Here is a 14,294-nt window from a genome sequence, read left to right as displayed (position 1 = left end):
TATGTTATTTTTTTTCTAAAAAACATATATATCTTCTCAATAAAAATGAGAGATAACTTAGATGATGTTAACAACATCATAGTTGCTCTCACAAACCATAAAATTCATGAAAGATATTTTAACATGTATAAAAAAATAATATAAGTTTTTGTAATTGTAACATTATTATGTAAACAATCATCTCACATTTTCTCATAAAAATTATACTAGTATGTTTTGTATAAACACAAAATGAGCGTTTGTATGAAGTGACCCCTAAAAAATAAAAGGAAAGTTGTAGCATCGCTATCACACTAGTCTCCTCCTTCACCAGCCTCCCACTGCCAATCTCCCCCTCCTCTTCTTCAACAATAATGATATCTCCTCCAAGATTACTTACACAACCCCTATATCTATATCCCCCAAAACCCCATTTTCAAACCCTAACAAAACCCATTTCTAAACACCCCCCAATTCGTTCCGTCCTTCAATACAACCGCAAACCCCAACTCACCGGCGACACCCCACGTGTCGTCGTCATCACTTCCGGCAAAGGCGGCGTCGGAAAAACCACCACCACTGCCAATGTAGGTCTTTCTTTAGCCCGTCTTGGTTTTTCAGTTGTCGCCATTGATGCTGACGTGGGTCTTCGAAATCTTGATCTTTTATTGGGTCTTGAAAACAGAGTCAATTACACAGTTGTTGAGGTTTTAAATGGAGATTGTCGGCTCGACCAGGCTCTTGTTCGAGACAAACGTTGGTCGAATTTCGAATTACTTTGTATTTCAAAACCTAGGTCTAAATTGCCATTAGGGTTTGGTGGAAAAGCTTTAGTTTGGTTAGTTGATGCTTTAAAAGATAGACAAGAAGGTTGCCCTGATTTTATATTGATTGATTGTCCTGCTGGGATTGATGCAGGGTTTATTACTGCGATTACGCCTGCGAATGAGGCGGTTTTAGTCACTACGCCGGATATCACGGCTTTACGTGATGCAGATAGGGTTACTGGGTTGTTGGAGTGTGATGGGATTAGGGATATTAAGATGATTGTTAACCGTGTTAGAACGGATTTGATTAGAGGAGAAGATATGATGTCGGTTTTAGATGTTCAAGAAATGTTGGGGTTGGCTTTGTTGGGTGTTATACCTGAGGATTCGGAAGTTATTAGGAGTACGAATAGAGGGTTTCCGCTTGTTTTGAATAAGCCGCCGACTTTGGCAGGGTTGGCGTTTGAACAAGCTGCTTGGAGGTTGGTTGAACAGGATAGTATGAAAGCGGTTATGGTGGAGGAAGAACCGAAAAAGAAAGGATTTTTCTCTTTTTTTGGAGGGTAGAGAGGGTTTTTTTTTTTGAATTGGGTTGGAGGAAAGGAAATGTGTCTTGTTTGGAACATGTTGTCTTCGTGTACAGTAAGGCAGTTAAGGTTTGTGTTTCTTTAATTCGTACTGGTTTATGATTCGATTCATAGTTTTTGATTATCTTTCTAGGGAGAAAGTTAGAATTATTGGTACTATCTGTGTGATCAATTGTATTATCTCTTTTGTTTATTAATGAATGAATTTTGTTGCTCGGGCATATTTAGTTGTTTTAAGGGAAGTAGTCAGTCATTGCCTTGATCAAGCTTATTGTTCTACATAGACATGTTTGTATACGTTTTAATGTTTAATGCCAGGTTCTTTTGGTTTTTGTATTGTTTCATGTTAGTTATGATTAGAAGCAATGTTCAGAGATCAGTTCAAAATGAATCATTAATTTTATTGAACCATTTTGTCATATCCCTTGTTTCCACATTGCTTTGATGACATTTTATCATTGCAGCCAAGTAGCTTTAGATCATTTTTGAAACGGTTTGACGTCTAAGTGACTAGTAATTGCTCATTGTTACTATAATTCCCCTTTTTGTGTGCATATTCATAGTAGTTATTATATTCACTTGGTTGAGTACTGGTGCGCACTCGGCAGTGGTATTTAGGACCCTTCTTTTTTGTAAGTATGTGTCTTGTTCTTCTTGGGTTGGTACCATTTTTAGTGGCGTTCTAGAACTCTAGAAGATATCGTCTAATGCTTTGAGAAGAATTGTTATTTGGAAAGCACAATACAATGAAAATTGTAAGTAAGAAGGGCTAAAGTTGACTTTGAGAAAGAAGGTGCTTGTTGCCACTTTATCAGTAAAGCCTCAATAAAGGCGAAAACTTGCTTGGTCTAGGACCAAGAAGAACTTATATTAAGGTTGTCATCTCTGTAATATGTGAGCACGTGAAACTTATCATGTTTATGACTCATAAAAAAAACTTATATTTCTCTCTTGCTTTTATTCTGTTGTTACTATGCTATAAAATTTTGCATACTTAAGTTTTTAGAATGTGCAGTATTTACCTGGTTTTGGGATAATAAGGGGTACACTAACAGTAAACCAGCATCTGAGCAGGAGTTTGTTTTTTTTTTTTTTTTTTTTTTTTTTTTTTAACGAGTTAGTAATTAGTGGTTAATAGTTAGCATTCAAGACACGACAGTGACATCCAATTGGGCAGTATACAGAGCTCGAACAACATATGCCTGAGATGAAACTCAGGGTTCTCGAAAACCTCTCGGCTATAATAATCCACTTTTACAGATGTAGGAAATAGGATTAGAACCTTGGTGGATTTCACCAGGGACTAAGACTTTACCAATAGATCACCAACTCATTGGCTCATCTTCTCCATGCCTTATGGTGAAAGAGTTCTTAAATTCCATTAAGCATTTAAATATGGAATTATGAGTGTTAGCAGTTAGCACGGCAAACACTCACATGCCAGTTGCACATATAATGATGCATCTATGCCTCAGATATAATTTTGAACCTGCAATCTCTTCGTTTATGATATTGATGATATACTCATGACCGATGATTTGTCTTGTTTCCGTTTGTGGCCTATAATCCAGCCAAACTTCCAGCCAGACTACTACAAATACTTGATACGCTGACTTCTTTGGGTGCATATGCCTTTTATTAAGGTTGTAATTTTCTGTGGCACATATGATAAAGGTCCATGTGATCTAACGAAATCAAATCTTGAAGGTTATGTTTCTTAAACAATTGATGATCTGTCTAAATTACATTGGAAGGCTTTGTGTAACTCCACTACATCAAACTCTTGGCTACCAAAGAGACACCAAGATACGTAAGAATATAAGATGATTAATTCATATGGATCATAACCGGTTAAAAATCAAACATTGACGCCAAATTACACGTTGGCTAGAATGGAAATTTGCGTGATTAAATCTAGTGGAATCACCAAGGCCCAAGGGTAGACAAGCCAGAAACAAGAACATGAACTTGCAGACTATACATGGTTTAAAGAAACATTGCAGATGAACAGATGGTCCATTAGCCTTTCGGTTTTCAACGTAGTCCTTTACCACCCAAAAAAATTAACACAATATTGACCATACTGTAACTGTACCTCATTTTAGAAGTGTGGTTCTATTAAGGGAAGTGATATTAGTACTACTATTTTTGATTAATGTATCACAATGTACAAATTGTATAATTGACTGTACAAGTCAACAATGCACAGTTGTGATAAATTAATCAAAAGAAATGATACGAATATCGTTTCCCTTCTATTAAGAATGAGTAATGTGTACAGAAAACCAATAGTTAAAAGTTTAGGAATTTATATAAAAAATATCATTGTTATTACAATCATTTACTCTTGGTAAAAATACAACATCATGTTCCATGACACCACAAATTTAATAACTAACCACAGTAACTGTGAAATACCGAGGTTTTAGCTCACTACACATGCAGTGCATCAGCTAAAAGAGTTATCAAACAAATCTGAAGACGAATGATGTACGATTATATATAAATACTAAAAACCAACTTGCCTATGTGAGGGGGGAGTACTGTAGCTAAAAGTACTCTCATCAATGCATAAGGTACAAGTTGTTGCACAACTAAAATATTTAACGGTCTTAACGACTGTTAAGTGTTGCTTGACTAACTATCCATAGTTACAAAATAGAGTAGTATTTAACGGAGTTTATTTTTAAGTTTAAGTTTTTTAACTTTTGTCACTAATGTTTTAGTTTAGTTTCTTTTTGTAAATTAACTTTTGGTTTTTAACCTTTTCCCATCAAAAGTTTATTTCTTTTTTATTTTTACCATATAAACTTTAATTCTTAAACTTTCACCACATAAACTTTTTTTTTTTTTACATTTCCCCTTTTATTTTTTGTCAAATAACTTTTGTTGTTTAAACTTTCGTCAAACAAACTTTTTTTTCAAGTATAAGTTTCCTAACTTTTGTACATTTTGCTCACAAAGTTTTCTTTTATTTGCTTTTTATGACATAACTTTTGGTTTCTAAATTTTGTTGTCGAAGTTTCATTTTTTTTACTTTTAACCACAACTTTTATTTTCTTAAATTTTGCAACGCAAACTTTTATTTTCCCATCATAAGTTTTGCTCACAAACTTTTATTTTCTTACACAACCAACTGAAATTTCATTCAGAGTAACAAATGCATCATAATCAATTATTAAAAATTCAAACTATAACAATAAAGGACTCTGAAATCTACAAATAAACTTCATTGCAGTCCCATGACTACTTTAAGAAACAAACACCACCGAGAAGATGACACAAACGAGACTGAGAATATGTACAAGAAAAATGTTATTAGACCCTAATTCATTTCACAATTTTGCCATCATAAAATCCCAATGGTATCGTCATCATATGATCATATGGGTCGATGAAGGCTAGAGGTCACAGGTTCAAAACTTGTCAAAGACAAGTGGAGACACTATATCTTGTGATTTCATGTGTGTTAGAATATAAGCATATAATCATACATATAATCACGAGTAAGCGCAACGGAAAAATCGAAACAAATATGCAATCAAATTAATTAACAAAGAATATAATTAAGATGTGTACCTTATGCAAAGCTTCCAATAATAATAATAATAATAATAATAATAATAATAATCATAATAATAATAATAATAACAACAACAATATGATTTAGAGTTTAAAGCAAAACCCCTCTACGATCGCACACTAGACACCTCTTATACCGTATGCTAGTACCCCGATCAAAAACCGAACAACCCTTTGTTACTATCCCTTAAAGTCGAACCAACCAAAACCCAAAAACCCTTTTTCTTTGGGAGAAAGAGGAGAGAATAATGTGTGAATGAATACCAAAACCTTTAGATTTAAGTCTCTATTTATAGGGAGATATTAGGGCATAGTGACTTGGTGATCAAGTCAAATTAAGGCCTCTAATGAGCCTTCAACCCCCCCCCCCCCTCCCCTTTACACAATTAGAGTCCAACTCCAATTATCATTTCGTGATCTAATTTATTTAAACTAATAATTTCGTGATCTAATAAATTAATATATTACTTTAATACAAATTAATAATATAGAGTTACCGTGCCATTTCGTGTGACCCCGTAGGCTTAAATTATTTCCGGTCATGCGATTTATAATAAAATGATCACACTCTAACAATGTGTGAGGATGATGACTTACCGGACATGAGTTATATGGGGGCGCGTTTTGAGTACCAAAAATGGTACATGGGACCAGAGGGTTCCCACCTCTTTACCTTTTTTTTTTTTAATTTTGCCAATTACATCATAATAGTCGGTAGGTGGGCAACCCTATAATCCACGTCTAAATCCACACGAATAACCATTATCAGCTTGAATTAAAAATCGAGGTAGTAAATAGTGGCGGTGGCACCTTATGTCTATAGAAATCAAAGGAACCTTCTTGCAAAGAAAAAAATATTTATAAAGGTTATATAAGATATTTGAATGACCCTCCTTAAAAAGACTAAAGAAACCCCTTACAAGGAAAATGAATGGTGACTCAAAAGAAAATGATACAACGTTTCTTGTATTGTTTACATTTTAGTTATTTGTTGGGTGAACACCTAATATTTAATTTGTCAAGAGACACTTTTCATAAATTGAGAACTGAGAAGATAATGAATAATATAAGTAAATGTTTATAAAAAAAAAAATTACAATACTACATTAGGTTGATCGATATTTTATGTATGTATAAGTGTGTTTGGTCATAGATAATATGGAGTATAAATTATAAAACATTATATGTTTTTACTTCATTGATTGTATGTAGTGTATGTATATGTTGTCATATATATGTCCAACATGTGTGAAGAAAAGGTATATGGGTTATCTAAATCTAATAAAAAAAAATCTTTTTTTTTATCAATAATTGTGACATAATAACGGGGTTTTGAGGCCGATTAGTCAAATGACATGTTCGCCAAGTAATATATGTAACAAATTTGACTAATTTTTACTATTATTAAATGCATAATTTGGACCCAACCCAACCAGTTTTTTATGTCTCAAAAAAACCATCGAGTCCGGTTTTCAACGACCCTCTTAACTTCAAATCCTAGATCCGCCACTGGTAGTAAAGAAAACAAAGAAATTTTTAAGTAAACACTGTAATAACGTGTTTAACTAATTGTCAACTATATCAATTTAATTTTTTCCCCCATTATTGTTTAAAAAAAATCAAAAGTATAAATATTTCAATTGAAATAAGAAAAATTATTCATTTTAGACCCCATGTTATAAATGACAAACAACTTTGAGATGAAAAACGTTACTTAAAGAAATTATAACTGCTAATACAAGGGCAACAACGTAAAACAACACAAAATAATATTACCGTTGCAAAGAGTTTTGTTTTCCCCCCTTTCTTATAAAAGACCAAAACAGATAATATTCTTCTAGGGTTCCAAATCAAAATCAGTTTAAGACAATCAGAAATTAAACACAAATTCAATCAGCCAATCGATCGATACATACATTTGTTTGTAAGTATTCTTCTTCTTCCCCCTAATTTATCCAATCATCATATGTTTTTATTCTCATTTTCCCCTTAATTTTTATTATTACGTTTTCATTGTGAAGGAAATTGATCAATCTGATTGCACAGCTCTCAAGTATTCCGATAAGTAAATACAATTTTTTGTAAGTATTCTTCTTATTTACTGTAACCCTAATTTCTTTGTTCAATCATATGTAATTATTGTCTTTTTTACTGGTTTCTTGAATACAATTTTTTGGTCATCTCGCATCGATATTATGTTGGATATTTTAGTGTAATTGGGTTAACTTGTTTGATCAGTATTGTCATAATAATACATCATATAGGATTGGTGGTGCGGAGTGCACGCCTATTTGAATTTATTATGACCTTGGTACGGGGTCCGGGGGCAGCACCCTGGGAGTGGGGTCCAAGGGGCAGAGCCCCTGGCTGGGGTCGAAAATTTAATAAAAGGGTATCCCGTAACAAGATTTCTGGTCATTCTCTTTTCTTTTTTCTTTCTGGTTCTTTTCTCTCAAATAATAAACACACATAACGTTCTTAATTCTCTGAATTGTATCCGATTGAATAGTTTGGGTGAACCGCCAAATTGATTCAATCTGAAAGTGATTACACGCCTTTCAGAGTTTGATTATATCCGGTTATCTGTTCGTTATTCACAAATTTCCCCAACATATTAGTTTGTTTAGTTACCAAATTTCGTTACTTTTTCTGTTAGTTTTAGGACCCTTTTGATGTAATTTAATTATTATTAATTTTGTATATATATATTTAACTTTTAAAGTTTGTTTCGTGTTCTATGTACAGACTGCAGAGAGTCTAATCGATTTCAATAAATGGCGTTGCACTCTAGCCGTATGACTCAAGACCAGAACTTTAGTATACAATTCGATTGTGGTATTTAACTACCTCTATTTAAAAGATTTACGATCTTATCACCGTGTTGTTTATTTTGTATTGCAGCTTTTCTTAGATATTCTTTTGATTTAGCGAAACGGGCAAAATCTTATTACCGTGTTTGTATTATTTTTGGTTGAAGTTAAGTGTCGTTTTTTTTGTTCAGGAATGAAGACCATTGGGTCTACTGTTCAGAAGAAGAAAGCAGGTTTTGGAACAAGGAAAGCGCTTAACGATATATCAAACTCAGGGAAGCCATCTGCACTGCAGTCGTCAAGAAAACAGAATGTAAAGAATGTGATTCCGATTGGAGAAGATCTTGGTGTAGCGAAGAAGGCTCAGGTTTCTGTTCGGGGGAAAGGCAAAGTTAGTGGGAGAAAAGCGCTTGGTGATCTTACAAACGGGGCGAAACCATTTGCTCAGCAGCAGCAGCTGCAGCAGAAGAGTGTTAAGAAGAAGATTCAAGGAAAGCAGTTGATAACTGTTGCTGAAGATGAGGACTTCTCCTTCCCCATTGCAGAAGAAGGCTTTTTGCACAATCATGATGAATGTATCAAGTCACGGAATAAAGCTCTGGACTTGGATGAGTTCTTGAAAGCCGTTGGGTTAGATAGTAGAGGTATCATATTTATCATCCAGTTTTATGGCTTTATTCTGTTATATGTATCCTGTTTTATTTGGCAATAACTCGCCCATCTCAATTGTTAAATCACAGATACTTGTGTTCAGCCTGTTTCGACTTACAATCCAAAGGTATGCTTTGATGATATGATGATTTATACAAGTTCCTGTGTTTTTTTAGTTTGGATCTATTTAAAATGATTTTTTTTTATGCAGGCTGAAAATCCCTACGACCTCTTTGAGATTGAAGAGATAACTGAGCTGATAACAGAATATCGACCTCGTGGAGGGCAAAGTTCCCCGATTTTTGGAAGCCCAGATTCCCCAAGGATGTCCTATATGAACATGAAGGACTATGATGACTTTCCAAGCTTCATCTTGGCCGAGACACCATGAAGGTTCAAGTAGTGTGTCTAATGTGATTCTGTCCGTTTAGTAATCTGTAGAAACTATATGCCAATAGTTTCTTATCTCATACAATTTACATAAACAAGTCCCATCTCTAGTATTTTAGTTTGTGGTTGTTTTGCAGTCAAACTATTGACTGTTGTAGTGTAATGCAAAGTCTTGTATTCGATCATGTTGGCAAGATGTTGAAAATTAATATTTTAATAAAAGCTATTGTTTTGGCCAATTTCAGTTGTTGGTAGACTAAAATTTCAAGTGAGCCTTTGTTTCTATGCTAGTGATTTGTTCTGACAAATGAGTCAAGGATTTGAATGATAATTTATAATTGACTGAAAATCCTCTATGGCTATGTAAGATTTGTCTTAGTTTTCAGTGTGCAAGGATTGGTATGGACCAGAAGTCCAGAATGCATATTACTGCGATTACGCCTGCAAATGAGGCGGTTTCAGTGACTACGCCAGATATTACGGCTTTACGTGATGCTGATAGGGTTACTGGGATGTTGGGGTGTGATGGGATTAGGGATATTAAGATGATTGTTAATCGTGTTAGGACGGATTTGATTGGAGGGGAAGAGATATGATGTCGGTTTTAGATGTTCAAGAAACGTTGGGGTTGGCTTTATTGGGTGTTATTCCTGAGGATTTAGAAGTTATTATTAGGGGTACGAATAGAGTGTTTCTGCTTGTTTTGAATAAGCTTCCGACTTTGGCAGGTTTGGCATTTGAACAAGCTGCTTCGAGGTTGGTTGAGCAGGATAGTATGAAAGCCGAAAGCGGCTATGGTGGAGGAAGAACCGAAAAAGAAGGGATATTTTTCGTTTTTTGGAGGGTAGAAAGGTTTTTTTTTTTGAATTGGTTTGGAGGAAAGGAAATGTGTCTTCTTTGGAAAATTTTGTGTTCATGTACCATCTGTGTGATCAATTGTATGTGTGATCAATTTTTGTTTATTTAGTTGTTTATAGGGAAGTAGTCAGTCATTGCCTTAATCAAGCTTATTATTCAACATAGACACGTTTGTATACATTTTAATGTTTCATGCCAGGTTCTGTTGGTTATTGTATTGTTTCGCGTTAGTTATGATCAGAAGCAATGTTCAGAGATCAGTGCAAAATGAATCATTAATTCTATTGAACCATCTTGTCATATCCCATGATTCCACATTGCTTAGATGACATTTTATCATTAGAGCCAGGTAGCTTTAGATCATGTTCGAAACTGTTTGACTAGACTATAGTTAGTACACTTTTACTATAATACCCTTTTTTGTGTGCATATTCTGAGTAGTTATTAGATCGACTTGGTGGAGTACTGTATGCAATTGGCAGCGGTATTTAGGACCCATTTTCTGTGTCTTGCTCTTGTTGGGATGGTATGGTACTATTTTAAGTGGTGTTCTAGAAAATATCATTTAATATTTTGAGAAGAATTGCTTTTGGAGAGAACAATACAATGAAAGCTGTAAGCAAGAAGGGCTAAAGTCGACTTGAGAAACGAGGTGCTTGTTGCCACTTTATTAGTAAGCCTCAATAAAGGCGAAAACTTGCTTGGTGTATGACCAAGAAGAAAGGGGATTTCTTGTTCTTCAGGTCGTCTCTTCTAATGGGTTAATGTAAAACTGATCAAATTGTTCTACATGGACACGTTTGTATACGTTTTAATGTTTAATGCCAAGTTTGGTTGGTTTTTGAATTGTTTTGGGTTAGTTATGATTACAACTTTAAAGTGTTTACATCAGTTCACAAGAAGTTAGAAGCAATGTTCACATCTTCTGGAAGTTAGGATCAGAGATCAGTGCATTAGTCATTAAGTTATTGATTATTGAACATTTTGTCATATCCCTAGATGCCACATTTGCTTAGATGACATTTTTCATTACAGCCAAGAAGCTTTAGATCATGTTCGATACTATATGACTTAGCGACTATTCGTTTGTGATTTTTTTGCTTTTATTATGTTGTTACTATGTTTTGAAATTTTGCATACTTAAGTTTCTGCATTGCAGTATTTATCCGGTTTTTTGGATAATCAGGGGTACACAAAAACAGTAAACGAGCATCTGAGCTGGAGTTATTGCCTCTGCTTTTCTGCATGCTTTATGGTGAAAGAGTTCGTAAATTCCATAAAGCAATTTAAATACTACTCTCGCATCATGAAATTATGAGTGTTAGCCACCTCAACGGCAAACAGTCGCATGCCAATTGCACATATAATGATGCATCTATGCCTCAAAAAGAACTTTGAACCTGCAATTTATTCGTTTATGATATTGGCGATATACTCATGACCGATAATATGTCTTGTTTCTGTTTGTGGTCTGCAATCCAGCCAAAATTCCAGCCAGATTACTTCATTTTCAAATATTATAAGATAAAAGAGATTATATAATCTAAAATACTTGATATGCTGCCTTCTTTGGGTGCATATGCCATTTATTAGAGGTTGTAATTTTTTGCTTCACATACGATAAAGTTCCATGTGATCTAACGAAATTAAATCTTGAACTTTATGTTTTTAACCAATTGATGATCTGTCTAATTACAATGAAAGGCTGTGTAACTCTCATTTCATCAAAACTCTTGAATATAAAAAGAGACACCAAGATACATAAGAATATAAGATGATTAATTCGTATGGATCGTAACCAGTGGAAAATTAAACATGGACGCCAATCCACACGTTGGCTGGAATGGAAATTTGTGTGATTAAATCTAGTGGAACCACCGAGGGTGGACAAGCCATAAACAAGAACATGAACTTGCAGACTATACATAGTATCTCAAGAAACGTTGCAAATGAACTACCACTCCAAAAAATAACACAATGTTGACCACTCTGTAACTGTACCTCATTTTACAGGTGTGGTTCTATTTAGAAGAGTAATGTGTATGGAAAACCAATGGTTAAAGTTAGAAATTTATATAAAAAAGATCATGGTTGTACAATCACTCACTCTTGGTAAAAACGACAAATTTAATAAGTAACCGCGATAACTGGAGGAATACCGAAGTTTTAGTTCACTACAAATGCAGTGCATCAGCTGAAGAATAAATCAAACAAATCTGAAGACGGATGATGTACAGTAAATAGAAACAACACAACCAACTGAAATTTCATTCAGAATAACAAATACATCATGATCCATTATTGGAAATTCAATCCATAACAATAAAGGACTCTTGAAATCTACAAATCAACTTCATTGCAGTCCCATGACTACTTTAAGAAACAAACACCACCGAGAAGATGGCACAAATGATACCGACAAAATGTACAAGAAAAACATTATTAGACCTTAATCCTAAACACGAATAAAACCCTTTGCTATCTCACCATTCTATTAATCACAAAGGCATTCATATCATCATCATCTGCAATTCGGAGTGCCGAAACAGCCTGTGCAGATATCTCGTCAACATATGGTGCCTGAACTCCCTTTAGAAAGGAACCATCATTGCCACACCCGTAATCATTCCATTGACATCTCGATCCTCCATGAGCATTAACAATCCAACCAATCTCATTTGGGTTCCTGTAATGTTGCCGATTATAAGGGAGGCGAGGAACAGCAGCACCTGTCCTTGCTCCATGACCATCTCCGCCACCAACAAAAAGATCAAAGCAACTAGCACGTGAATTCTGAGAGCTATAACTTTCATCCGAATCCTCATCGACAAGGACTTGCAATGCAACTGCTTCGGCTATGGCAGCACCTTCTTCATCCAGCCTCTGTTGCTCTTCTTTCTTCTTCAGTTTCTTCTTCTCGAGCTCTGAAATAATGGCCGCTGAGGTGGCAAGAGCTTTCTCCAATCGCCTTTTTTTCTTCTCGGCCTGTTTGATTCTATCCAATTCATCTTTCACTTGCTTCTTATTCTTCTTTCTTACACCAGATGGTGATTTGCCACAATCCATATGTTATTCCTCTGTAAACTTGAAAACCAAAAATTTTTCTGCTACGTATATGTATTAATTAACCACTGTTTCGCTATCTACTCGAAAACTAAAGTAAAATTGAAGTTTGCTTCTTTCGTACTACACCCACTCGGAAGTGAAGGAATAACGAATCTTACGAACAATACAATCCCAAAAAGATATAGCCGGGTCCAGCATTAGAGAATATTGATAAGAGCTCGCTAAAGTTTGTCTCGGTACCGCCATATTTCCTAAAATTCCACAGCCCATGCATCTGCTCATCTCGTGTAATAATAACCAAATAAATTATCTAGTTAATAAAGTTCTTGACACAGTTCATACAACCCACATGGCATTAGCACCTGCAGACAGATAGGCAGAAAACCAAGGCTAAGCACAAACATTTGATAAAACACACAATACACAGCTGGTGAATAGCATAAAACCTTGATCTAAAAAACATACACAATTATACATATTTATTCCTATTCCTAAACAAATACAATTTTACAATTAACAAACAAAAAATGTCAACATAAACCTAACTCGCTGTTAAAAATAAAATAATAAATTCAATCCACTATACTAATAAACACACATACACACAAACCCTATATTAAATTAGGTTAAATTAAACTAAACAATCAAACCAATGAAATTCAAAATAACAAAAGGCATCAATCGAAATAAGGCAAAAAATTATAATTATAATATGATACAAAATAATACCTTGTGGGAAGAAAATCAGAATCGGAAATAAAGTTATAATACAGAGCTTAGTGAATGAATTGTGTGATTTATAAAAGTTTTGGATCTGAAGATGATGAAAACGAAGCATATAAATATAAATATTTAATATTATATAGATATAGATAGATACAGATTACAGAAGACAGATAGAAAGATAAAATATATAAATAAATATAAAATAATAATTATATAAATGATCATATGAGAGTGATAGATAAGAAGAGTGCCGAATGGAAAGAAGATGCAAAGGGTAAAAACTGTAAATATGATGGGATGAATGGACACGTGGCGGAAGATTAAAACGTAATCTAGAAGAATTGTTGCTGTTGGTCAGACAGGGCAGATTGGGGTTAGTTATCTCATCTGACATCTAGTTGACTGACACGTGTAACTCACCGCTTTTATCATATGGATTAGATCGATAGTTAGATTTTTATTTTATCTACAATCAACCTTAGTAGATAGATTTTTTTTTTTTTCTCGATTTACCTGATAACTTTATACATTATATTTTTTACAAATTCATAAATTCTACATACAACAATTTTTTTGTCATTCACAACAAATATATAAGTTATATTATACAGTATATAACTATATAAAGCATGCATTGCTGTGAATGACTAAAAGTTGTAGATATATCACATTATCACTCACTATCTATAATAATCATTACAGGCTCAAAATGTGAAGTGATATTATTAAGATTAAATTAACTAACAGAACAACCAACTTTTGTTACCTAAGCAACTTGAATACAAGCGTAACCAACTATTGGGTAGCACATAGGTATCAATCGGGGTACCAAAAATATGAAAAATGTTATAGATTTTGAATTTGTGTCAACCAAAATA

At 34.1% G+C, this 14,294-nt stretch overlaps 3 protein-coding genes across 3 annotated transcripts; 2 read left to right on the top strand and 1 right to left on the bottom strand.

Annotated features, from left to right (window-relative positions):
- The first annotated feature begins 228 nt into the window (after positions 1 to 228).
- On the top strand, positions 229 to 1,669 carry LOC122588499 (putative septum site-determining protein minD homolog, chloroplastic). Its single transcript, XM_043760631.1, has one exon. It carries the CDS (start codon positions 354 to 356, stop codon positions 1,311 to 1,313), a length of 960 nt encoding a protein of 319 aa, XP_043616566.1. The 5' UTR covers positions 229 to 353; the 3' UTR covers positions 1,314 to 1,669.
- A 5,075-nt stretch (positions 1,670 to 6,744) lies between these two features.
- On the top strand, positions 6,745 to 9,005 carry LOC122589621 (protein PATRONUS 2-like). Its single transcript, XM_043761928.1, has 6 exons — positions 6,745 to 6,839; positions 6,937 to 6,996; positions 7,661 to 7,750; positions 7,917 to 8,369; positions 8,466 to 8,503; positions 8,588 to 9,005. The coding sequence occupies exons 3-6, from the start codon at positions 7,690 to 7,692 to the stop codon at positions 8,765 to 8,767; spliced, it is 732 nt and encodes a 243-aa protein (XP_043617863.1). The 5' UTR covers positions 6,745 to 6,839; positions 6,937 to 6,996; positions 7,661 to 7,689; the 3' UTR covers positions 8,768 to 9,005.
- A 2,862-nt stretch (positions 9,006 to 11,867) lies between these two features.
- On the bottom strand, positions 11,868 to 13,533 carry LOC122587453. The gene is made up of 2 exons (XM_043759627.1): positions 13,420 to 13,533; positions 11,868 to 13,052 (listed from the first exon to the last, which is right to left on the bottom strand). Exon 2 carries the CDS (start codon positions 12,688 to 12,690, stop codon positions 12,103 to 12,105), a length of 588 nt encoding a protein of 195 aa, XP_043615562.1. The 5' UTR covers positions 12,691 to 13,052; positions 13,420 to 13,533; the 3' UTR covers positions 11,868 to 12,102.
- Between the last annotated feature and the right edge of the window lie 761 nt (positions 13,534 to 14,294).

This window comes from Erigeron canadensis, chromosome 2 (assembly GCF_010389155.1).
Source record: "Erigeron canadensis isolate Cc75 chromosome 2, C_canadensis_v1, whole genome shotgun sequence".
NCBI classification, from domain to species: domain Eukaryota; kingdom Viridiplantae; phylum Streptophyta; class Magnoliopsida; order Asterales; family Asteraceae; genus Erigeron; species Erigeron canadensis.
The sequence above is the reverse complement of the archived record's forward strand: the minus strand, read 5'-3'. Positions and strand labels throughout refer to the sequence as shown.